Genomic DNA, 26,799 nt, shown 5'->3' with positions numbered 1-26,799 from the left:
TTCAGTTTTTTTTTATTCATTCGTGGGACATGGGTGTCGCTGGCTGGCCAGCATTCATTGCCCACCCCAAGTTACCTTTGAGAAGGTGGTGGTGAGCTGCCTTCTTGAATCGCTGCAGTCTACTTGCTGTGGGTTGACCTGCAACGCCGTTAGGGAGGGAATTCCAGGATTTTAACCCAGTGACTGTGAAAGAACGTTGATATATTTCCAAGTCAGGACAGTAAGTGGGTTGGAGGGGAATTTGCTGGTGTTCCCAAGCTTCTGCTGCCCTGTCCTTCTAGAGCAATTTGGCTGTGGGTTCAGATGGCATCTTTGGTTTGACAGGGTCCGGGGTTGTTTCCCCAGTTTTAGGGGGTCCGGGGTCGTTACCCCAGTTTTAGAGGGTCTGGGGTCGTTTCCCCAGTTTTAGAGGGTCCGGGGTCGTTTCCCCAGTTTTAGAGGGTCTGGGGTCGTTTCCCCAGTTTTAGAGGGTCCGGGGTCGTTTCCCCAGTTTTAGAGGGTCTGGGGTCGTTTCCCCAGTTTTAGAGGGTCTGGGGTTGTTTCCGCAGTTTTAGGGGGTCTGGGGCTGTTTCCCCAGTTTTAGGGGGTCCGGGGTCATTACCCCAGTTTTAGAGGGTCTGGGGTCGTTTCCCCAGTTTTAGGGGGTCTGGGGCTGTTTCCCCAGTTTTAGAGGGTCTGGGGCTGTTTCCCCAGTTTTAGAGGGTCTGGGGTCGTTTCCCCAGTTTTAGAGGGTCTGGGGTTGTTTCCCCAGTTTTAGGGGGTCTGGGGCTGTTTCCCCAGTTTTAGGGGGTCCGGGGTCATTACCCCAGTTTTAGAGGGTCTGGGGTCGTTTCCCCATTTTTAGAGGGTCTGGGGTTGTTTCCCCAGTTTTAGAGGGTCCGGGGTCGTTTCCCCAGTTTTAGAGGGTCTGGGGCTGTTTCCCCAGTTTTAGGGGGTCCGGGGTCATTACCCCAGTTTTAGAGGGTCTGGGGCTGTTTCCCCAGTTTTAGGGGGTCCAGGGTCATTACCCCAGTTTTAGAGGGTCTGGGGCTGTTTCCCCAGTTTTAGGGGGTCCGGGGTCATTACCCCAGTTTTAGAGGGTCTGGGGCTGTTTCCCCAGTTTTAGGGGGTCCGGGGTCATTACCCCAGTTTTAGAGGGTCTGGGGCTGTTTCCCCAGTTTTAGAGGGTCTGGGGTCGTTTCCCCAGTTTTAGAAGGTCCGGGGTCTGTTTCCCCAGTTTTAGGGGGTCCGGGGTCTGTTTCCCCAGCTTTAGAGGGTCTGGGGCTGTTTCCCCAGTTTTAGAGGGTCTGGGGCTGTTTCCCCAGTTTTAGAGGGTCTGGGGCTGTTTCCCCAGTTTTAGGGGGTCCGGGGTCATTACCCCAGTTTTAGAGGGTCTGGGGCTGTTTCCCCAGTTTTAGGGGGTCCGGGGTCATTACCCCAGTTTTAGAGGGTCTGGGGCTGTTTCCCCAGTTTTAGGGGGTCCGGGGTCATTACCCCAGTTTTAGAGGGTCTGGGGCTGTTTCCCCAGTTTTAGGGGGTCTGGGGCTGTTTCCCCAGTTTTAGGGGGTCCGGGGTCATTACCCCAGTTTTAGAGGGTCTGGGGCTGTTTCCCCAGTTTTAGAGGGTCTGGGGTCGTTTCCCCAGTTTTAGAGGGTCCGGGGTCTGTTTCCCCAGTTTTAGGGGGTCCGGGGTCGTTTCCCCAGCTTTAGAGGGTCTGGGGCTGTTTCCCCAGTTTTAGAGGGTCCGGGGTCATTTCCCCAGTTTTGGGGGGTCTGGGGCTGTTTCCCCAGTTTTAGAGGGTCTGGGGCTGTTTCCCCAGTTTTGGGGGGTCTGGGGCCGTTTCTCCAGTTTTAGAGGGTCTGGGGCTGTTTCCCCAGTTTTAGAGGGTCCGGGGCCGTTTCCCCAGTTTTAGAGGGTCCGGGGCCGTTTCCCCAGTTTTAGGGGGTCTGGGGCCGTTTCCCCAGTTTTAGGGGGTCTGGGGCTGTTTCCCCAGTTTTAGAGGGTCCGGGTCCGTTTCCCCAGTTTTGGGGGGTCTGGGGCTGTTTCCCCAGTTTTGGGGGGTCTGGGGCTGTTTCCCCAGTTTTGGGGGGTCTGGGGCCGTTTCCCCAGTCTTAGAGGGTCTGGGGCTGTTTCCCCAGTTTTGGGGGGTCTGGGGCTGTTTCCCCAGTTTTAGAGGGTCCGGGTCCGTTTCCCCAGTTTTAGAGGGTCCGGGGCTGTTTCCCCAGTTTTGGGGGGTCTGGGGCTGTTTCCCCAGTTTTAGAGGGTCCAGGGTCGTTTCCCCAGTTTTAGAGGGTCTGGGGCTGTTTCCCCAGTTTTAGAGGGTCCGGGTCCGTTTCCCCAGTTTTAGAGGGTCCGGGGCTGTTTCCCCAGTTTTGGGGGGTCTGGGGCTGTTTCCCCAGTTTTAGAGGGTCCAGGGTCGTTTCCCCAGTTTTAGAGGGTCTGGGGCTGTTTCCCCAGTTTTAGGGGGTCTGGGTCCGTTTCCCCAGTTTTAGAGGGTCTGGGGCTGTTTCCCCAGTTTTAGAGGGTCCAGACTCGTTACCCCAGTTTTAGGGGGTCCGGGGCTGTTTCCCCAGTTTTAGAGGGTCCGAGGCTGTTTCCCCAGTTTTAGGGGGTCTGGGGCTGTTTCCCCAGTTTTAGAGGGTCCGGGACTGTTTCCCCAGTTTTAGAGGGTCTGGGGCTGTTTCCCCAGTTTTAGAGGGTCTGGGGCTGTTTCCCCAGTTTTGGGGGGTCTGGGGCTGTTTCCCCAGTTTTGGGGGGTCTGGGGCTGTTTCCCCAGTTTTAGGGGGTCTGGGGCTGTTTCCCCAGTTTTAGAGGGTCCGGGACTGTTTCCCCAGTTTTAGAGGGTCTGGGGCTGTTTCCCCAGTTTTAGAGGGTCTGGGGCTGTTTCCCCAGTTTTGGGGGGTCTGGGGCTGTTTCCCCAGTTTTGGGGGGTCTGGGGCTGTTTCCCCAGTTTTAGGGGGTCCGGGGTCGTTTCCCCAGTTTTAGAGGGTCCGGGGCCGTTTCTCCAGTTTTAGAGGGTCCGGGGTCGTTTCCCCAGTTTTAGAGGGTCTGGGGCTGTTTCCCCAGTTTTAGAGGGTCTGGGGTCGTTTCCCCAGTTTTAGAGGGTCCGGGGTCTGTTTCCCCAGTTTTAGGGGGTCCGGGGTCGTTTCCCCAGTTTTAGAGGGTCCGGGGTCTGTTTCCCCAGTTTTAGGGGGTCCGGGGTTGTTTCCCCAGCTTTAGAGTGTCTGGGGCTGTTTCCCCAGTTTTAGAGGGTCTGGGGCTGTTTCCCCAGTTTTAGGGGGTCTGGGGCTGTTTCCCCAGTTTTGGGGGGTCTGGGGTTGTTTCCCCGGACTCTCTCAAACACTCTTCAGAAAAGAGTATATTCATTTTTCCTATTTTTAGTTTGCGGTTTTTGAAGTTTGTACTCTGTATGAGGAAGGAGATCCAAGGTGCAATTATATCATTCCCACCACGGTTTACTAACACAAGCCAGGAATTGGCTCTGGGAGTCTGTACAGCTGAGTACAGTAACGGTGCCCCAATCTATTAAGACACAGCTTGCAATGGCTCGTCATCAGTCAGGATCCCCAACTCTTTCCATTTTCCATTCCCATTATTTTTGGTCCTTTCAAGTAATCTGCTTATCCTGAACTTCCTCATTTTGATACTTAATACTGAAACCACCAATTTAAGCATTTACAATGGAAATATTTTGAGTGTAAAACTGCTTGTAACAAGGTAATTGCAACGGGTTGTGTAGATTAGTCTTTGAAGTCTCTCTCTCCCAACTCAATTGCCATCTTGTTTATTAGAATAAAACTCCAGATTGCGACACCACCAATCACAGCTACAATGGTGATGACTGGATAAATTTCCAATCAATCAGCCCCGCTCACCTCCTGTATGAAGGCCAGGGCGAGTTGAGGCAAATATCATTGATATGTTTATGATAAAGCTGGATAAACACAGAGCCAGGAGGATGTGCCGATAGGGTTAGGTGATGTAGAGATGGGAGGAGGTTTGGCCTGGTGGGTTCAGTGACCTAATTCTATGCTTTTTATTCTATGCGGTTCCACATAATAACCACCGCTTTTCAAATACACTCCGATATAACAATCCAGGCATAGCAACACAGTGAGCAGGACAGAGGTTGCTGTATGCACAGTCTACAGGATTTGTTTTATTCATTGGGATGTTGCGCGTTGCTGGCTAAGCCAGCACTTATTGCTCATCCCTAATTATCCTTGAGAAGGTGGTAATGAGCTGTCTTCTTCAATCGCCGCAAACCATACTGTGTAGGTAGACCCACCATGCTGTTAGGGAGGGAATTCCAGGATTTTAGCTCAGCAACAGTGAAGGAGCAGTGAAATGGCTCTAAGACAAGATAGTGTGTGGCTTGGAGGAGAACAGGGTGATGTTCCCATGCATCTGCCACCCATGTCTTTCTAGGCAGTAGAGGTGACAGGTTCAGAAGGTGCTCTCAAAGGAGTAGGATTCTGTGATTCTATGAGCCTTGGTGAGTTGCTGCAGTACATCTTGTAGGTGGTAGGCACTGCTGCCGCTGTGCATCGGTGGTAGAGGGAGTGAATGTTGAAATGGTGAACGGGATATCAATCAGGCGGGATGCTTTGAGCTGGATGTTATAGAGCTTTTTGAGTGTTGTTAGAGTTGCACTCATCCAGGCAAGTGGAGCATATTCCATTCCGCCCTGTAGATGGTGGGCAGGCCTTGGGGGAGTCAGGAGTGTGTTACGTGCCACAGAATTCCTGGCCTTTGACTATTCTGGTAGCCACAGTATTTCTATCTGGTCCAGTTCAGTTTCTGGTCAATGGTAACCCCCAGGATGTTGATGGTGTAACTGCAGCAATATACCAAAATGACTTATCATCACCTCCCTCTCTCTCCACCTCTGCCACCAAGAAATGGGAGAGTTGGTAGTATTGTAGGAATACGCTCAACCCAAAGTTGTCCTCCAAAACAAACATCATCCATCATTTGTTTTCTTCATTGTCACAACATTAACCACTTGCAATTAATGCAACTTTGACATAAGAAAATGCCCCATAACATGACACAGGAGCGTTATAAAATATCACATGTCAGATATAGGTGGTCAGCTGACCAAAATTTTTGCCAGAGAGGTAGGTTTTCAGGAGTGTCTTAAAGGAGGAAGAAATGAAAGAGAGGTGGAGAATTTTCAAATAATCACAGATCCTGATGTCTCCCTTAGTTCCTCCTCTGACAGGGTTTCCCCTCTCCGGACAGCCAGGTTGTGCAGCACAGGGCAGACCATGACCATGAGGAAGACTCTGGCTGGAGATATTGCAGGGACTTGATGGATCTATCCAGGCATCACTCCCCCCGGACATACTCTCTTGTTGTTGGGAAAAAGTCTAAGGTCACATACCAACCGACTCAAGAACAGCTTTTTCCCTGTTGCCATCAGAGTTTTGAATGGATCTACCTGACATTAAGTTGATCTTTCTCTACACCCTAACTCTGACTGTAACACTCCAATGGCAGACAAGTTAATTTAACTTTGGTGGTGGGGAAGCTTCCAGAAACTATTATTCAGGATAGAATTAACAGTCACATGGAAATATGTAGGTTGATTAGGAAGTGCCAGCATGGATTTCTAAAGGGGAAGCTGTGTTTTACCAACTTGCTGGAGTTTTTTTGAAGAGGTAACAGAGAGGGTTGATGAGGGTAGTGTTGTGGATGCGGCGTACATGGACTCATGAAAGGCATTTGATTAAGTGCCACACAACAGACTTGTGAGAAATGTTAGAGCTCATGGAACAAAAGGGACCCTTGGAACATGGATACATAATTAGCTGGGTAATAGGATGCACAGGGTAATGGTTCATAGATATTTTTCAGGCTGGTGGGAGTTTTCCATTGGTGTTCCCAGTATTAAGATTCTTGCTTTTCCTGATATATACATTAATGATAGCGATCTTGGTGAGCAGGGGACAATTTTAAAATTTGCCAATGATACAAAACTTGGGAAGCATTGCAAACCGTAAGGAGGATAGTTGTAGAATTGCAAAGTGTCATCGAGAAGTTGCTAGAGTGGGCAGATAGGTGACAGATGCAGTTCAATGTGGAGAAGAGTAAGGTGATGCATTTTGGTAGGAAGAACATGGAAAGACAATGTAAAATCACAGAATCCTACAGTGTAGAAGGAGGCTATTCAGTCCATTGAGTCTGCACAATCTACAATCCCACCCAGGCCCTATTCCCATAACCCCATGCATTTACCCTAGCTGGTCCCCCTGACACTAAGGGGAAATTTAGCATGGCCAATCCACCTAACCTGCACATCTTTGGGAGGAAACCGGAGCACTCGGAGGAAACCCACGCAGACATGGGAAGGATGTGCAAATTCCACACAGACAATGACCCAAGCCGGGATATGAACCGGGGTCCCCGGCGCTGTGAGGCAGCAATGCTAGCCATTAGGGTTAGGGTTAGAGTTAAGGTTAAGTTTAGGTTACAGGTTAGGGTGCTGTCCTATGAGATGCACAATTCTATCAGCTATTTACCATTTATATAGATGATCTGGAGGAGGGAACCGAGTGTAGGGTGTCGAAATTTGCTGATGACACCAAGATTGGTGGAACAGCAAATTGCGCGGAGGGTGTGGAAAGTCTGCAGAAGGATCTAGATAGGCTGGGCGAATGGGCCAGGAACTGGCAAATGGAATTTAATGTTGGCAAGTGCGAGGTGGTCCACTTTGGTAGGAATAATGGTAGGAAGGACTATTACTTACGTGGCGAAAAACTGCAGCAGGCGACGGTGCAGAGGGACCTCGGGGTCCTTGTGCATGAGTCGCAAAAACCCAGCCTGCAGGTGCAGCAGGTGGTCAGGAAGGCGAATGGGATGCTGGCCTTCATAGCGAGGGGGATTGAATATAAAAGTAGGGAGGTCTTGCTGCGGCTGTATAGGGCATTGGTGAGGCCACAGCTGGAGTACTGTGTGCAGTTTTGGTCGCCGCACTTACGCAAGGATATTTTGGCCCTGGAGGGAGTGCAGAGGAGGTTTACTAGGCTGATACCGGAGTTGAGGGGATTGAGCTATGAGGAGAGGCTGAATAAACTAGGCTTGTACTCGTTAGAGTTTAGAAGAATGAGGGGAGATCTCATTGAGACGTATAAGATGATGAATGGGATGGATAGGATAGAGGTGGAGAGACTCTTCCCGCTCAGAAAGGATAGTAGGACTAGGGGGCACAGCCTCAAGATAAAGGGGGCGCGGTTTAGAACGGAGTTGAGGAGGAACTTCTTCACTCAAAGGGTGGTGAATCTCTGGAATTCTCTGCCCGTTGAAGTGGTGGAGGCTGCCTCGCTAAATATTTTTAAGACGCGGGTTGATGGGTTTTTGATGAGAGAGGGGATTAAGGGTTATGGGGAGAGGGCGGGAATGTGGAACTGAGCCACGACAGATCAGCCATGATCTTATTGAATGGCGGGGCAGGCTCGAAGGGCTAGATGGCCTACTCCTGCTCCTATTTCTTATGTTCTTATGTTCTTATAAGGGAGAGCAGGATCAGAGGGACCTGGGTGTTTCTGTTCATAGATCATTAAAAGTAGCAGGACAGGTGCAGAGAACAGTCAATAAAGAAGACAATATTCTAGACTTTATTAACAGGAGCACAGAGTACAAGAGCAAGGAGATTATGCTGAACATACACAAGACACTAGTTAGACCTCAGCTGGAATACTGTGTACAGTTCTGGATCTCACACTAAAGGAAGGATGTGAATGCATTGGAGAGAGTGCAAGAGAGGCTTAGAAGAATGGTTACAGGGATGAGAAATTTCAGTTATGAGAATAGACTGGAAAGATTGGAACTGTTCTCCTTGGAGGGAAGAAGGCTAAGAGGAGACTTGATAGAGGTTTCTAAACTCATGAAGGGGCTGAACAGAGTAGAGAGGGAGAAACTGTTCCTGCTCAAAAATGGTTCAAGAATGAGAGAGTGCAGAAATTTACAGTGACTTGTTAAATGTGATGTGAGAAAGACCTTCTTCACACAGCAGTGTGAAATGCTCTGTCTGCCAGTATGGTGGAGGCAGGTTCAATTGAGGCATTCAAGGGGGCATTAGATGATTATTCTGTTGGAACAGTGTGCAGGGGTACAGGGGAAAGACAGGGGCTAAGTCAGAAAGCACATTTGGAGACCAGGGTAAATGTGATGGGCCAAATGGCCTTCTGTGCCATAACAATTCTGTTATCCTGTGAAACTGGTGAAAGTTGCATGTTCAGGGCTAGGAACCAGGAAGGAAGTTTGATCAAAGTGAGCTAGTGAAAGGGAGCAACACAGCAAAGACAGTGCATCAGATAGTCTCAGTCTTATCCTTTCAAGTCTGCGTCCCTTATACTTAAGGGAGCAAGCTTCCTTATCAATAACTATTATAAGGATATCAAATACATACATCACGATATTAACATTTTCTCCAAGAATAGAAAACACTTCTTCCCTTCAAACACATTCCGCATAACACATTTCCTTCAGAGGTAATCCACACAGTTTCCCCCTTAGATCTTACTGCCTGTTTCTTATATAATCATTCATATAAAAGGAGACACAGCAACTCCAAAAACCTTTTCACACCTCACTGTGCTCTTTTGTTGCAAGTTCCTACTATTCACAAGATATCACCACCCTGCAGAGGTGTTGATGGATTGTCTTGTTTCAGCTATTCACACTGTCTTCCGTATATCCTGTAGCAGCAGCACCTTCCTGCTACACACTGATCCCTGACATCTCACTAGCTTAATAACAATTCCCATCACATGCAGAACTAATTGAGACAGTAGAAGCTTGTTCCAGGTCCTTCTCCTTTCTCCAGTCCATTTGTCGGGGCTTACTGCTAACCGTCAATAATAATACTGCATTATACCGGGTGTACCTTCCACATTTCATAAACTTGAACTCATCCAAGACTCTGCTGCTCCTGAAGCCCCATTCGTCCATCACCCTTGTACTTGCTGATCTACATTAGCGGCTGGCCTGATGTGTGGGTGGCCCGGTGGCACAGTGCTTAGCACTGCTGCCTCACAGCACTAGAGACTTAGGTTCGATTCCCGGCTTGGGTCACTGTCTGAATGGAGTCTGCACGTTCTCCCCGTGTTTGCGTGGGTTTCCTCTGGGTGCTCCGGTTTTCTCCCACAGGCTGAAAGACGTGCTGGCTAGGTACATCGGCCGTGCTAAATTCTCCCTCAGTGTACCTGAACAGGCATGGGACTGTGGCAACTAGGGGATTTTCACAGTAACTTCATTGCAGTGTTAATGTAAGCCTACTTGTAACACTAATAAATAAATTTTACTTTAAAATGGACGTATTGCTGGAATGGGGACCATTGGGGTTAGTACGCACGTGGGAGAAAAGGGCCGGATGCAAGTCAGAACATGGGTGGCAAGGTTTACAGGGGGTAAGAGGAAGGAAGTCGGCTAAGAAAGCACTGGAGTAGTTGGATTTGGAGGTAGTGAAGGATTGGATGAGGGTTTTGGCAGCGGATGGGGTAGGGGAGGAGGCAGGCAATATTACAGAGGTGAGAGTAGATAACCGAGAGGGTATGTGCTCGAAAACTCAGTTCAGTGTCAAATAAACATTTGTACCAAAAACATTCAAAACAGTCACTTGGCTGAGATACTGGAGAAGGGAGTCAGTCATCAGAACTTCACAAGGACGCAGTAAAAATTTTCACAACACCAGGTTAAAGTCCATTAGGTTTATTTGGAATCACGAGCTTTTGGAGCACTGCTCCTTCATCAGGTCTGATGTGTGCGCGGCACGGTGGCACAGTGGTTAGCACTGCTGCCTCACAACGCCAGGGACCCGGGTTCAATTCCCAACTTGGGTCACTGTCTGTGTGGAGTCCACACGTTCTCTCCGTGTCTGCGTGGGTTTCCTCCGGGTGCTCTGGTTTCCTCCCACAGTCTGAAAGATATGCTGGTTAGGGTGCATTGACCCAAATAGGCACCAGAGTGTGGGGAACTTCACAGTAAATTTAATTGTAGGGTTAATGTAAGCCTTACTTGTAACTAATACATAAACTTTACTTTAGGTGAGTGGGCCTCCCCTGCTCGACTCACCTGATGAAGGAGCAGTGCTCCGGAAGCTCGTGATTCCAAATAAACCTGTTGGACTTTAATCTGGTGTTGTGAGACTTCTTACGGTGCCCATCCCAGTCCAATGCCGGCATCTCCACCTCACAAGGATGATTAGCGTCTTAACAGACACACTTCCAGCTGCCGTGGACATTCTCTCTTCCACCTTCTTCCATTGGGAAAAAGATGCAAAAGTCTGAGGACACGTACCAACTGATTCAAGAACAGCTTCTTTCCTGCTGCTGTCAGACTTTGAATGGGCCTACCTCGCATTAAATTGATCTTTCTCTTCACTCTAGCTATGACTGTAACACTACACTCTGCACTGTCTCCTTTCCTTCTCTATGAACAGTATGCTCTGTCTGTATAGACCGCAAGAAACAATACTTTTCACTGTGTACTAATACATGTGACAATATAAATCAAATCAAAAAATGTGGCCCGTTCTGAGTGATCTCCTGGACTGGTTTTAATCACTTGAAAGTTTGGGGTGCAGTTTGTAAAAGAGTCTCTTACTGACAATGGGTAGTTTCTCTTTTCGTATACGTAACCATAAAATCATGAAATAGAATCCCTATAGCGCAGAAGGAGGCCATTCGGCCCATTGTGTCTGCACCAACTCAGCACCTTGCCCCATCCCTCCCCCTACCTGCCTGATTCCCAAAACCCCTAATCCACTCTCAGGGCACTAAGGCCAGAATCTTACAACCATTCACAGCATCGATGAGATTTCCCCACTCCCACCACAATGAACAGAGATTTGGCTGGCTGCCAAATTCTCTGAAACTCCTGCAGTGGGAGCGTGGTGTAGGCGGCAGGTAGGGGGCAATTTAGCGTGGCCAATCCATCCAACCTGCACATCTTTGGAGTGCGGGAAGAAATCGGAGCACCCAGAGGAAACCCATGCAGACACGAGGACAACGTGCAGACTCAGCACAGACAGTGATCCAAGGCTGGGATCGACTCTGGATCTCTGGCACTGTGAGGCAGCAACGCTAACCACTGTGTCACTGTGCCAGGTTAGGCAAGGGGCTGGGGGAGTGGGATGTGGGGACAGAGGGAGTGGCGTTTTGGGGATGTGAGGAAGGAGGGGAGGTGTGGATGTATGGGTGGGTGCGGTGGGGGGAGGAATAAGAAGTGTTCAGTCAGGATTCTCTGAGCATCTTCTGGCTTGGGTCACTGTCTGTGCAAAGTTTGCATTTTCTCCCCGTGTCTGCATGGGTTCCCTCCCACAGTCCAAAGATGTGCGGGTCCTGTGGATTGGCCGTCCTAAATTGCCCCTTAGTGTCAGAGGGATTAGCAGGGTAAATGAGAGTTACAGGAATAGGGCTTGTGTGGGATTGTGGTCAGTACAGACTCCATGGGCTGAATGACCTCTTCCTGTACTGTCGGGATTCTATGATGATCATGTAACGTGAGGCAGGCTGGTCTTTTCTCCCAATTTTGTAATTCCTTCAAGAAGTGTGGGAAGAGGTGGGGGGGTAGAACTGATGTAGGAAGAAGAAGAGAGAAGAACAAATAAAAATACCTCTCATGCCTGGAGCTGACATTTAACTTGATCTGCACCTGGGCTTGCTAAGGATCTAAACTCAAGTTAACTGCAGCCCTGCAAGTTTGCCAAACAAATCTTGTGGTCTTGGTTCTGGGCAATGATCCATATTTAATAGGGCAGATCACAGCACATTGTACACATTTAGAGTCACAGTGATGCACACAATCACTGGAGCTGAACCAGGCACCTCAGCTTCAGGTGCTGGGGCCAACAGGGTAACCTCACACCAGTGCTGGCACAATGCACGAAGCCAGCTTTTTAAACACTCCATTTGAACGTCTGAAGGCGTTCCCGAGAGCTCAGCCTTTAGGATTCCAGGGTTAACAAACAGGTTGGCACTCAGCCCGTCCAGCCTGTCTGCAATCCCCGTTCTGGTTAGCAGAGTATTCCACGGGTGTCTGTGTGTGTGTGTATGTGTGCGTGCATGTGTATGTGTGCGTGCATGTGTATGTGTGCGTGCATGTGTATGTGTGCGTGCATGTGTGTGTGCGTGCATGTGTGTGTGCGTGCATGTGTGTGTGCGTGCATGTGTGTGTGCGTGCATGTGTGTGTGTGCATGTGTGTGCACGTGTGTGTGTGTGCATGTGTGTGTGCGCGCGCGTGTGTGCATGTGTGTATGCATGTGTGTGTATGTATGTGCGTGCGTGTGTGTGCACGTGTGTGTGCGTGTATGTGTGTGTATGTATGTGTGTGTGTATGTATGTGTGTGTATGCGTGTGTGCGCGTATGTATGTGTGTGTGTGTATGAGTGTGTGCGCGTATGTATGTGTGTGTGCGTGCCTGTGTGTACCGTGCACATTTCCGCTTCTTGTCAACTTCACACTGGGACCGAGAAAAGAGGCACAGGGAGCACAGGGACAAAGCACATTGTGTAGAAGACAGATCAGTCACTCAGGAGCCCCTCGTACATGGGTAACATTCTCACTTCTACATCAGCAGTGGCTTTAAAGCTTTCACAAGGGCAGCACGGTGGCACAGTGTTTAGTACTGCTGCCTCACAGCGCCAGGGACCTGGGTTCGACTCCCAGCTTAGGTCACTGTCTATATGGAGGCTGCATGTTCTCCCTGTATCTGCGTGGGTTTCTCCAGGTGCTCCAGATTCCTCCCACAGTCCAAAGATGTGTTGTTTAGATGGATTGACCATGCTAAATTAGCCCTTAGTATTAGAGGGACTAGGTAGGGTAAATGCATGGGGTTTTGGGGATAGGGTCTGAGTGGGATAGTGGTCAGTGCAGACTCAATGGGCTGAATGGCCTCTTTCTACACTGTACTATTCTATGATTCTAAAAACTAGTCTGGTGCTCCCTAGCACAATGCTGAGGGAGTGCTACGGTGTTGAAGTGGTCTTTTTTTTTGATTCACTTAAGGGATTACTGGTGAGGCTAGTATTTATTGCTCATCACTTGTTCTCCTTGAGAAGGTGATGATGAGCTGCCTTCTTGAACAGCTACAATCCATGAGGTGTACACGCACACACAGTGTAGTTAGGGAGGGAACTCCAAGATTTTGATCCAGTGACAGTGAAGGAATGGATATACATTTCCAAGTCAGGATGGTGAATGGCTTAGAACATAAGAACTAGGAGCACGAGGCGGCCATCTGGCCCCTCGAGCCTGCTCCGCCATTCAATAAGATCATGGCTGATCTTTTTGTGGACTCAGCTCCACTTACCCACCCCCTCACCATAACCCTTAATTCCTTTACTGTTCAAAAATCTATCTATCCTTGCCTTAAAAACATTCAATGAGGTAGCCTCAACTGCTTCACTGGGCAGGGAATTCTACAGATTCACAACCCTTTGTGTGAAGAAGTTCCTCTTCAACTCAGTCCTAAATCTGCTCCCCCTTATTTTGAGGCCATGCCCCCTAATTCTAGTTTCACCCACCAGTGGAAACAACTTCCCTGCTTCTATCTTATCTATTTCCTTCATGATCTTATATGTTTCTAACAGATCTCCCCTCATTCTTCTGAATTCCAATGAGTATAGCCTCAGTCTGCTCAGTCTCTCCTCATAAGCCAACCCTCTCAACTCTGGAATCAAGCTAGTGAATCTCCTCTGCACCCCCTCCAGTGCCAGTATATCCTTTCTCAAGTAAGGAGACCAAAACTGTACATAGTACTCCAGGTGTGGCCTCACCAGCACCTTATACAGCTGCAACATAACCTCGCTGTTTTTAAACTCCATCCCTCTAGCAATGAAGGACAAAATCCATTTGCCTTTTTAATTACCCGCTGTACCTGCAAACCAACTCCTTGAGATTCCTGCACAAGGACACCCAGGTCCCTCTGCACAGCAGCATGCTGCAGTGTTTACCATTTAACTAATAGTCCATTTTGTTGTTATTCCTACCAAAATGAATGACCTCACATTTAGCAGCATTGTACTCCAGACCCTTACCCATGCACTCGGATTATCTATATCCCAAACTGGCCAATTACTGCTCCATCAGCCGCTCCTACTCATCAGTAAAGTGATGAAAGGGGTTGAAGACAGTGCAATAGTTGATTAGCGAATGGAACTTACTCAGCAATAAACTGCTCACCGACACTCAATTAGGATTCCAGTTCCTGACCTCATTACAGCCTTGTCTGAATATAGACAAAAGGGTTGAACTCTAGGTGAGGTAAGCGTGACTGCCCTTCATACCAAGGCAGCTTTTAAACCAGCGTAGTATCAAAAAGCCCGAGCAAAAAATGTCAGTGGAAATCAGGGAAAGATGGTTGTGGAAGTTGGAGGCCAATTCCCCCTGGACATCGCCACAGGGATTCCTCGTGGCAGTGTCCTCGGCACAAACCCAACCTCAGCTGCTTCAATAATGACCTTCCTCATCCTTTGAGGGATGTTCCCCTGTCTGAGAGAGACGAGAACAAGGGGACAAAGTTTAAAAATAAGGGGTCACCCATGTAAGATGAAGATGAGGAGAGTTTGTTTTCCCCCCAGAGGGATGAGAGTCTTTGGAATTCTCTTCCCCGGAGAGCGGTGGAGGTGGGGGGGGGCCAATCAATATCTATAAGATGAAGGTGGATAAATTATTGATGTGTGGGTTAGGTGGATTGGTCATGCTAAAGTGACCCTAGCGTCAGGGTGGTTAGCAAGGTAAATGTGTGGAGTTACAGGCATGGGGCCTAGGTGGGATTGTGGTCGGTATAGGCTCAATAGGCCGAATGGCCTCCTTCTGTACTGTAGGGATTCTATGACTAACGAGGGAGCCAAAAGGTATTGGGGTTTGGCGGGAACGTGGCGTCAAGGCCGCTATATGATCAGCCACGATCGAATTTAAATGGCGGAGAAGGCTCGAAAGGGCGAACTTCTAATTTGTATGTTTGTATGACACGTTCAAGAGGCTAAATGGCCTATGTACCCTATCAAATCCTTTAATCATCTTAAACACTTCAGTGAAATTGCTCTTTAATCCAGGATACGTGAGGGAATATGAGCCTGGTCTTATACCTCTCTTATCCCCTATCACTCTGATGAATATACGCTGCACTCTCTCCAAGGTCAATGCACCTCTCCTCACCTCCACCTTAAAGTGAGTGACCCCTTATTTTTAAACTCTGTTTAACCCGGAACTAAATCTAGTGCTGTAGTCTAACTAGAGTTGTGTAAAGATAGAATCTCTACTGTAAAAGAAGGAGGCCATTCAGCCCATTGAGTCTGCACCGATCATAATCTCACCCAGGCCCTATTCCTGTATCCCCACTTATTTATCATGCTAATCCCCCTGACACTAAGGTCAATTTAGCACAGCCAATCAACCTAACCCGCACATCTGTGGGGTGTGGAAGGAAACCAGAGCACCCAGAGAAAACTCACACAGACACGGGGAGAATGTGCAGACTCCGCACAGGCAGTGACCCGAAGCCGGAATTGAACCCAGGTCCCTGGGCACTGTGAGGCAGCAGTGCTAACCACTCTGCCACCTTGTCGCACTAAGAAGTAACAAAAATTTCAGCCCTTTGTATTCCAGCCTCCTTAAGACAAAGGTTGACATTCCATTAGCTTTTCCAATTACTCTTTGTACTTGTACACTAGCTGTTCTATAGCTACTGACTCCATCCGTTTCCTTGACAACTGCCCAAGGCTGAAACAGTCCATTCTCAACCTTGGTGTTGTATTTGACCTTGAGATGAGTTTCTGAATAGATATACATTGATGCTGTCAACAAGACTGTCCATTCCCACCTCTGAGGCATCACCCAACACTGCCTCAGCTGATCTGCTGCAGGAACCCTCGCTCACTCGTACCTCAAGACTTGACGATTCCAATGCACTCCTAGTCAGCCTCCCACCTCCCACCCACCATAAACTCCGCTGACCTTGTCCTAATTCGCACCAAGTCCCCCATCAGCCCTGTTCTCTTTGGCTCCAAGTCAAGCAATATCGTCACTTTAAAATTTGTGTTTTCAACTCCCTCCGTGGCCTCTCCCCTCCCTACCTCTGTCACCTCCTCAAGCTCTGCAACACTCACAGAGTTCTGCACTCCACCAATTCTGGCCTCTTGTTCATCCCTAATTTTGGTCATTCCATTGACGGAACAGCCTTTGGATACCTAGCTCCTAAGCTCTGAAAAGCCCACCAGAAAGCCCTTCACCTCTCCACTGCTCTCTCCTCTAACACTCCTGTGAAGCATCTTGGGAACATTTAACAATGTTAAGGGTGCTATATAAATGCAAGATCATAGAATCCTTACAGTGCAGAAGGAGGTCATTCGGCCCATCGAACCCACACTGACAACAATCCCACCCAGACCCTACCCCTGTAACCCCCATGTATTTACCATGCTAGTCCCTCTGACACCAAGGGGCAATTTAACATGGCCAATCAACCCAATCTGCACATCTTTGGATGGTGGGAGGAAACTGGAGTACCCGGAAGAAACCCACACAGACACGGGGAGAATGTGCAGACTCCACACAGCTGTTAGCAATTTCTGTACTTCTGTCCAGTAATGTTTTCTGCTGCTTCACGGTTCCTGGCTTCTCACTGTGTAAATCAATCTTTTTCTACATTAGGAATCATTGTCTCCTTCAGCCAAACTTTTCTATTCCTCTAAGTCATCTCGGGACTCACTCTATTGTAAGCATAAAACACTGAGCACAGCATCTAAGCAAAGTTCACAGATCAGTGATTTCCTCTATTGTGTCGTGTGTGAACGCTGGCAGCATGACTTGGCATGGTGCTGCCCCTTGGTAATTGTGCTTTGTTACAGATACGTGACAGTTCCACTTCTGAGCGAATCCCAAAAATGAATGAATGACTGGCATCAGGGTTACCTTTCAGTGATTCTGATGGCCCAAGGGATGAAGTGGAAATGGCCAAGAGCTTCAGGTGTCTAGGTGTCCAGATCACCAACAACCTGTCCTGGCCTCTCCACACTGACGCTATGGTTAAGAAAGCCCACTAACTTTTTCAGGAGGCTAAGGAAATTTGGCAAGTCCTCTACAACTCACACCAGCCTTTACAAATGCACCATACATTCTTTCTGGATGTATCACAGCTTGGTATGGCTCCTGCTCTGACCAAGATCACAAGAAACTACAAAACATCATGAATGCAGCCCAGTCCATCATGCAAAACAGCCTCCCATCCGTCGATTCTGTCTACACTTCCTGCTGCCTCGGAAAAGCAGCCAACATAATCAAGGACCCTACGCACCCTGGACATACTCTCTTCCACCTTCTTCCAACGGGAAAGAGGTACAAAATGAGATCACGTACCAACTGTCTCAAGGATAGCTTCTTCCCTGCTATCACCAGACATTTGAATGGATCTACCGCATATGAAGTTGATCTTTTCCTACATACGAGCTGTGACTGTAACACTACATTCTGCACTCTCCCCTTTCCTTCTCTATGAATGCGTTTTGTCTGTATGAGGCGCAAGAAACAATACTTTTCACTGTATGTTAACCCTTGCGAAAGTAATAAATCAAATCAAAATCCCCGGACCACATGCGAGTCAGACACAGTGAAGACAATTAGAGTTAAGCCGCCTTCTTCCACACTAAACATTAGGAATTGGAGTGGCATAGGTTTGTTTGATAGTCCCTGTAAACATTTACCTTCTCTCTTTTTCTCCTGACAGAGACTGGGAGATTATACCCATCAGGAAATACTTGAACAGGTTTACAACTCCTTTCTCCGGAAAGAGAATGCTGAGGGTGACCTGACAGAGATCTTGACATAGGATAGTCATTGAGAAGATGTTTCTGCTTGCAAAGGAGTCCAGAACTTAAGGTCTTTCAAGGGATGTGGGCGTCACCAGCATTTACCGTCCTTAAACTGAGTGACTTGCAAAGCCACTTCAGGGAATCAACCACATTGCTGGGGATCTGGAGCCATATGGAAGGATGGCAGACTTCCTTCCCTATTAAGGAACCAAATGGGTCAATTAGACCCTTAATTCCAGATTTCTGTTGAATTCAAATTTTCGCCACCTGTGATGGTGGGATTCAAACCCAGATCACAAAATTACTAGTCCAATGACAATACCACTCCACTACCACTTCCTCTATATACATAGGATAGCCACTGATAGGTTCAATTTGAAATTTAGGAGAAACCTCTTTATCCAGAGAGTGGTGAAAATGAGGAGCTCGCTACCAAAGGAGGCAAATAACACAGATACATTGAAGTGGAAGTTGAATAAGCAGATGAGGGTGAATGCAATAGCAGGATATGCAGATGGAGTTGGATGCTGAGGGATAGGAGGAGGCTCATCTGGAGCATAAACACCCAGCAGTAAGTACCTTGTGAATTTGTAACAGAAAGGCATTCACAGCACCAGCTAATGTTTCTCAGTGAAAATCCCCAAGTCGCCACACTCCGGTGTCCGTTCAGATACACCCAGAGAAAATTTAACATGGCCAATGCACCTAACCAGCACGTCTTTTGCACTGTGGGAGGAAACCAGAGCACCTGGAGGAAACCCACACAGACATGGGGTAAATGTGCAGATTTCTCACAGTGACCCAAGCCAGGAATTGAACCCAGGTCCTTGGCTCTGAGAGGCAGCAATGCTAACCACTGGGTTACCGTGCTGCCCCAATCATTGTAGTGTTAATGTAACTTGTGACACTAATAAATAAACTAATATTGCTTTCCCATTTCCTGAACCTCTGTGTGGCTGAGAATTGCCACAAATGTTGTCCACAATCTGTAATCGCAGGGTAATCTAACAAGAGTACGTTCTCCTCGACTCATTTAATAACCCAAAGTTTGTGAGTGAGTGAGTGCAGCATTTAGACCAATTTGCAGGTCCTGTCGAGAAGAAGAAAGCAAGACAGAGACAAAGAGAAAGTCTTGCATTCGTACAGCGACTATCATAGCTCCAGCATCACAAACAACCAAGTATTGGTGAAGTGGGAATGTAGGAATTGGAATAGAGGTCAGAGTGTCTGCCTTTGACAGCACGGCAGCTTTTAATGAAGTGACAGCATGGAGTCTTAGAACGACTGGAGTCAACTTGAGTCAGGAGAAATCTCTGCACTTGTTGGACTCTTACCTGACACAAAGGAATCATAGAATCATACAGCGCAGAAGAGGCCTTTCAGTCCATCAAGTCCGCACTGACGCACAAGAAAAACCTGACCTGCTACCTAATCCCATCTGCCAGCACTTGGCCCATAGCCCTGAATCTGGGTAAAATGTTTTTCATCACATCCCCTTTAAACTTCGGTCAAATTCCGCCCCCCACCTTGAACCTATGTCCCCTTGTGACTGACCCTTCAACTAAGGGGACCTTATCCACTCTTGTACACCTTGATCAGGTCATCCCTCAGTCTTCTCTGCTCCAACAAAAACAATCCAAGCCTATCCAACCTCTTTTCATAACTTAAATGTTCCATCCCAGGCAGCATCCTGGTGAATCTTCTCTGCAAGATGGTTGTTGGAGGCCAATTATCTCACCCACAAGACATTACAGCAGGAGTTCCTCAGGAGAGTGTCTAAGGCCCAACCATCTTCAATCTCTTCATCAATGACCTTTCTTCTCTGAGATGGTCAGAAGTGGGGATGTTCACTGATGATTGCACAATGTTCAATTCTACTCATGATTCCTTAGGTATGGAATCTGTGTCAACACGAGCAAGATCTGGACAAAATTCAGGCATAGGCTAATAAATAGCAACAATAGAGAATCTAACCACCTCCCTTCAATAGTACTACTGTCACTGAATCTCTTATTATCGACGTCCTGTGGATGATTAACCAGAAACTGAAATGTACCAACCATATAAATGGCTACAAGAGCAGGTCACAGGCTGGGAATTCTGAGGTGAGTAACTCACCTCCTGACTACCCAAAGCTTATCCGTCTTCAAGATAAAAGTCAGGAGGGTGATGGAATACTCTCCAATTGCCTGGTTGAGTGCAGCCCCAATAACACTCAAGAAGCCTGACACCATCCAGGGCAAAGCATGCCCCTTGATCAGCACCCTATCTGCCAACTTACACAGTTCACTCCCTCCACCACCATGCACACTAACAGTACCATCTACAAGATACATTGCAACAACTCACTATGGCTCCTCCAAACCTGCAGTCACCACCAGATGGAAAGACAAAGGTAGCAGACACATGGAGAATAACACCATCTGCAAATTCCTCTCCAAGCCACACACCATCCTGACTTGGAAATATACTGCTAATCATTCACTGTTGCTAGGTCAAAATCCTGGAACTCTATTCTCAGCAGCACTGTGGGTGTACCTACACCAGATTGACTGTGACAGTTCAAGTAAGTGTTTCACCACCACTTTCCCAAGAGCAACAGACAGCAAAGCCTACATCCTATGAAAGAAATTTGGAAAAAATCAGCAGCAGATTTGTACGCAGCAAGCACTCATAAACAACGTGGCGGCATAGTGGCAGTGGTTAGCACTGCTGCCTCACAGTGCCAGGGACCTGGGTTCAATTCCTGCCTTGGGTAGTCGTGTGGAGTCTGCGCGTTCTCCCCGTCTCTGAATGGGTTTCGTCCAGATGCTCCGGTCTCCTCCCCACAATCCAAAGATGCGTGGGTTAGGTTGATTGGCCATGCTAAATTGACCCTAGTTTCAGGGAGATTAGCTAGGGTAAACGTGTGGGTTACGGGGTTAGGGTGGGATTGTTGTCGGTGCAGGCTCAACGGGCTGAATGGCCTCCTTCTGCACTGTAAGGATTCAATGACAGTGTGACAATGAGAAAATAATCTGCTTTTCTGACATGAAGTAAAGGATTAATATTGGCCAGAACACAAAGGATACCTCGTCTGCTTTTGTTCAAAATAACACAGCAGGATCTTTTTGTATCTGTCTGAGGGGACAAGATTGGATTTTGATTAAAAGTAAAGTTTATTTATTTGCCACAGGTAGGCTTACATTAACACTGCAATGAAGTTACTGTGAAATTCCCCTAGCCGCCACACTCTGCCGCGTATTCAGGTCAATGCACCCAAACAGCACGTCTTTCAGACTGTGTGAGGAAACCGGAGCACCCGGAGGAAACCCAAGCAGACATGGGGGGAACGTGCAGACTCCACACAGGCAGTGACCCGAGCCGGGAATCGAACCTGGGTCCCTGGAGTTGTGAGGCTGTCAATGGGGCAGAATATTTGGCCACGACACCAAGAAAGCTCGCCGCCATTGTTCAAAATGGGATCTGTAAAGTCTGAGGGTCCCAGTTCAAGTTGAAGTGACTATTTCTAAGTCAAGGCAAAAGGCAAAATACTTGTGGAGGCTGGAAAACTGAAATTAAAAAAAAAACAAAAAGGCCAGAAATGTTTTAGAAACCTGAAACGTGAACTCCCTCACTCTCTCCACAGATGCCTGAGTGTTTCCAGAATTCCCTGGTTTAATGTGATCCCTAATATTAATGTACCGCTATTTCAAATGAGCTGGAAAGAGACACAAAGACCGAGGACAGGATTTTATGGCTGCGTTCGTCCCCAAACCATAAAATCCCACCTGGGGTCAAAAGATGATCTGCCCCCTCAATTCCTGTTGCAGGCGAGGCGGCAAAATTCTGGCAAAGGACACCAGAAAAAAGCATCTCCTCATTGAAAAAAAATTCTCTAGAGCCGCAGATGAATTTCCTAAACATGAATCATCTGGTTACAACCATGACAACAGCCGCTTCAATAAACATATACACCATGTGCGATGGCACTCTGCTTTTTAAGGGCAGCATCATGTTCATTTATGCATTTTACGTTCATCTGTAAACCAAGTCTGCCATTTTCAATCAACGCACATTAATTGTCCAAGACCAACTGAAGCCACGAGTCTAGGATTAACTATATCAATGCAAACCAGAGATGAAAGCTGACATCACCACTAGAAATGAAACATTTTTAATTACAATTCGACATATTCTGTGAAGATATCAAATGGCCACTAAGTATGGCACTTACTCAATAGACTGACACCAATTTCATAATGAACACTTTGGTTGCAATGTATATCTGAAGGTTTTCCTGGCATATCCTTTATCGACATACAATTGTGGAAAATTGTCAATAAAGTATGATTTTCGACTTTATTTATCAGTGGCGACAGGTGTATTGTCCAGCCTGAATTGCCTTGCAAGAGGCACGTGTGTTTTTTTATATACTGAAGGTGCAGCACATCCAATCACAATAACAGACTGGCTCATGATTTATCACCTCTATATTTATAATGGGGTAGAATTTCCCAAAGACTGCGTGTGTAAGTGATGTGGTCATTACGGAACAGACTCACAGGCCGGGGAAACTCCCCCATTCAATCATTGCTCTATACCACGTTTGTTGATCTTGGCGAGTCAGTTATACCAATGCTATGGTTGACCTCAGTATGGGAAACAGGAATAAACAGGCTTAAATTTCCAATGACGTTACTGCGATGTTTCCAGCATTTGTGCGAGGTCAAACAGACGAAGAAAAAAATCTGGAATCAAATCTGACGCCTTCCACAGTCAAATAGTCTTCTGACACTTCCTAGGCTCACCATAAAGTGTGCGCCCTTGGATGAGGCACCCAGCACATGTGGGAACTTAGTGTTTCCAGGACAGGAAGCTAGAAAATTGGAATAAGTGTTTGTTCAACCTAGTCTTTTGGCTAAGATTAAGCGTAGGGTCAAGCCCAAGATCTGGTATAATGTGTCTTCTTGTCAGCTTGAATCTAGCTTGTCTCTTTTGAGAGGACCATGAATTGGATGTAATTTGAATTGGTTTTTGGAGCTCACAAAGAGATGGATTAGGGGCTTGCCCCGCCCACTCTGCACATTGGCTTTGTAACTCTGAGAAAGGAATAAATTACTTCTTATTAAGTTGTCCAGCCATGATACACTGAGAGGCTGGAACTGTGTACAGGAACACGGAACATGACAGTGGAACCCTTGGAGCTGTATGTCTGACATGGAATGTACACTGTGAATATCGAGAGTATTGAGGCACCTTGGAGTGGAACATGTTGCATGGAGAAAATCGTTATTTCTGTAATATTCAATTCAAAGTGTTTTGTAATGCACTTTTACTAATTTTATGAACAAAGTAATGATTGGAAAATAAAAATGTTTGATACGAAATGATGGGGAGATAGGCCCTCGCTGCCAGATCCTTCCTGCATGCCCAATCCCATCCCGACCGCACATTGCCCTCAGGGTGGCTGCAGTGAGGAAGAGGCAGTGGTCCACCTCCTACTGGACTGTGCCCTTGCAAAGCAGGTCCAGGAAAAGAGGTAGTGGTTTTTATCAAGGCTCATCTCAAGACCCTGAGCTCTGAGGTCTGGTTCCCATGGAGACATACTGAAATAAGCATCATAGAATCATTGAATCATAGGAGGCGGCCATTTGGCCCACTCAGCCTGAACCAAACACAGTCCGACCCAGCCCCTATCCCCATAACACTGTACATTTACCCTATCTAGTCCTCCTGACACTAAAGGGCAACTTATGCTGCTGGATAACCATCAACTCAAGACATTCTTTAGTCTGCCCAAAACCTGCCAGTCTGCAGTGCAAAGAGCTATCGGTGGCAGAGTGTTGCAGATTAGCACACGTGGAGGGACGCACAGAAGCTTGGGGCAGCTACTGCAAAAGGCTGTCACAGGAGGTGGTGGAAGCAGGCACATTCGCAACATGTAAGGGATTGGTACATGAACAGGGAGGGAATAGAGAGATATGGACTGAATAAGGGCAGAAGTTTTTTTTTAAGTTTGGTTAGGGCATCATTTTGACACAGGCTTGGAGGGCCTGTTCTTGTGCTGCAATTTTCTTTGTTTTCTTTAAACAGTGAATAGAAGCAAGAGTAGGCCATTCGGTCCATTGAGCCTGCTCTACCATTCATTCTGATTATAGCTGATCAAATTCCCTTCCCTGATCCCACCCTCCACCCATATCTCTTGATCCCTTTAGCCTCAAGAGCTACATTTAATTCCTTCTTGACATCACACATTTTGGCCTCAGCTACTTTCTGCATTAGCGATTTCCACAGATTCACTTAAGGTTCTCCTGCCCTGGGATAGCACAGGTCCGGGAACTGTAAAACCCTTCGGGCTGTACGTTAGATATGGAATGAATATTGTAAAAATAAGCTGTGAATGTAATTGCAGTGAGACATTTCAGTGTGACATACTGTATCAAAGTAAACTGATCACAATTTCACTTTAAGTCAACTTTGAACTGTCATCTAATAAACCTTCATAAATTTGATGAATAAAATATATTTGGGGAAAATGTTTTTTGGCATGAAATTAGTACTGTAAATTAAACTTGAAATTGTCCCACATGCTGTACTGGAAGAAACTTATCTGTTTCGCACATTATATATAGTGCACCTTTACAAATTGTATGAATACATTTATTTATTTGCGTCACAAGTCTGCTTACGTTAACACTGCAATGAAGTTACTGGGAAAATCCCCTAGTTGCCACACTCTGGCGCCTGTTCGGGTACACTGAGGGAGAATTTAGCAAGGCCAATGCACCCTAACCAGCACGTCTTTCAGACTGTGAGGGGAAACCGGAGCACCAGGGGGAAACCCATGCAGACACGGGGAGACACGTGCAAACTCCGCACAGACAGTGACCCAAGCCAGGAATCAAATCTGGGTCCCTGGCGCTGTGAGGCAGCAGTGCAAAACATTGGTACATTTTGGGGAAAAAAATTGAAAATGACAATTTGTCGTCTCTCTCGCTCTTTGTAGTACATCTTATTATCAAAAGGTTACTAATCATTGTACAATGGAGCAAGTAGAACTCAAGAACGACCTCAGCTGATATAAGTATTGAACCCGTACTGCTTATATTCCATATTCTAACCAACTGAGCAACTTAATGATATAGTGCATAATAGAACTGAAACAAAATTAGTGAATATCTATTTCAACTTTGCAGAACCAAGTGTAAATAATGTTTCTGTTGCTACGTTGGACAATAATGAAGCGTAAGTTCAATACTTTGGAAGCCAATCCATTCATAAATAAGCCCAGCCTTTAAACCAGTTAGAAAGTAAAGTTCGAAGAATAAGACTTTTAGCAAAGGTTCACCACAGTGGCATAGTGGGTAACACTGCTGTCTCACTGTGCCAGGGACTCAGGTTCAATTCTAGGCTTGGGTCACTGTCTGTGTTTAGTCTGCACATTCTCCCCGTGTCTGCGTGGGTTTCCTCTGGGTGCTCCAGTTCCCTCCCACAGTCCAAAGATGCGCAGGTTAGGCGCATTGGCTATGCTAAATTACTCCTCAGTGTATCCGAACAGATGCCGGAGTGTGGCGATTAGGGGATTTTCACAGTAACTTCACTGCAGTGTTAATGTAAGCCTTACTTGTGACACCGATTAAAAAAAATAAACTTTATATATTGAGAATTGACAGACACAAATGATTGGGCAGGGGGGGGCGGTTAGATTACAAACCACAGGTCCCCAAACAGAACACTAAAACTAACTATTCTGTGAACCTTCTCCCACGTTATTAGTATTATGGGAAGGGGTCCTTGAGAATTCAGGGATCTAATTCAGTAACTTATCCAGTCCCAGGTATCACTCTCCGTTCTGTGCTGTATTAAGGCATCCCAATGAAGGAGGACGACTAAGGGAGAGAGGGGGAAATAAAGGGTACAATTTGACTTTAGCACATCGAAGAAGCAAAGTATGGGGAGTTGGGGGGAGATAACGGCAAGAGACAGCTCTCGTAAATCGATATTCAGCGGTTCCCCAGTAGCAGAGAGACATTTGAGTACAGGGGGGTGATGGCAGGTTCTCTGGTTTGGTGGGTGGGGGGTTCTGCCTTCAGGGGGTCAGGATTTGCTACTTGCCAATAATAATGAGAGGTGCCAGGGCAGGGGAATAACAGGCAGTGCAGTCCAACAAGACTGCTAGCTGCCTCTGCAAATCGTTCAGAATCCAGCACAAACACAGAGGGAGAGAGAGACAGAACTAAAGTGAAGAGGAAAATATGTAGCTCATTGGAGAGGAAAAGACAAGTTTCCCCAGAATAACAAAAAGAAACACGGATCCGCAGCGGGTGCCAGGCGCAGGGCAGATTTCTTACCGATGTGGAAAGCTGAGAAAGTGCTGCTGTTCTCCCAGGATCTGAGCCAGGGGTTGGAGTTGGAGCCGGCGCTTCCACTCAGAGACGGGCTGTTGTCTCCGCCACTGCTTTCCATTACCTCCCTGTGTGTGTGAGAGAGACAGAGGGGAGGTTAAAGCCCGCACATCAGGGTGAGGGAGGATGATAAGGCTGTACACAGATAAGCGGGTCAGCCATGTTTGTGGATGTGAGGGTGATGTGTTGTTGTTTGGTGGCGGATATAGAGAGCAAAGTGGAGCCGGGAGTGACGCGCTGGGAGGCTGACACTCCCTGCAGGCGGAGAGCTCACCTGAGCTTCCCTCAGTCAGAGCCAGCCCCAAGAAACCCAACCCAAGCACCCAGCCCCAGAGCCAGAGCCAGCCCCAGGAAACCCAACCCAACCACCCAACCCCAGAGCCAGAGCCAGCCCCAAGAAACCCAACCCAAGCACCCAGCCCCAGAGCCAGAGCCAGCCCCAGGAAACCCAACCCAACCACCCAACCCCAGAGCCAGAGCCAGCCCCAAGAAACCCAACCCAAGCACCCAGCCCCAGAGCCAGAGCCAGCCCCAAGAAACCCAACCCAAGCACCCAGCCCCAGAGCCAGAGCCAGCCCCAAGAAACCCAACCCAACCACCCAACCCCAGAGCCAGAG

At 47.5% G+C, this 26,799-nt stretch overlaps 1 protein-coding gene across 1 annotated transcript in view; it reads right to left on the bottom strand.

The window, feature by feature from the left end:
• Window positions 1-26,411, bottom strand: part of LOC145361686 (uncharacterized) — an 82,927-nt gene extending 56,516 nt beyond the window's left edge. Inside the window, exon 1 of the mRNA XM_080217599.1 lies at window positions 26,129-26,411. Within this exon, the coding sequence (XP_080073725.1) occupies window positions 26,129-26,243 (115 nt within the window). The 5' untranslated portion in view covers window positions 26,244-26,411. The remainder of the gene's footprint in view (window positions 1-26,128) is intronic.
• Between the last annotated feature and the right edge of the window lie 388 nt (window positions 26,412-26,799).

Source organism: Carcharhinus amblyrhynchos, chromosome 2 (assembly GCF_965287045.1).
Source record: "Carcharhinus amblyrhynchos chromosome 2, sCarAmb.v2.hapA, whole genome shotgun sequence".
Classification (NCBI taxonomy): Eukaryota; Metazoa; Chordata; class Chondrichthyes; order Carcharhiniformes; family Carcharhinidae; genus Carcharhinus; species Carcharhinus amblyrhynchos.
This window is presented reverse-complemented; position numbering and strand designations above follow the sequence as displayed.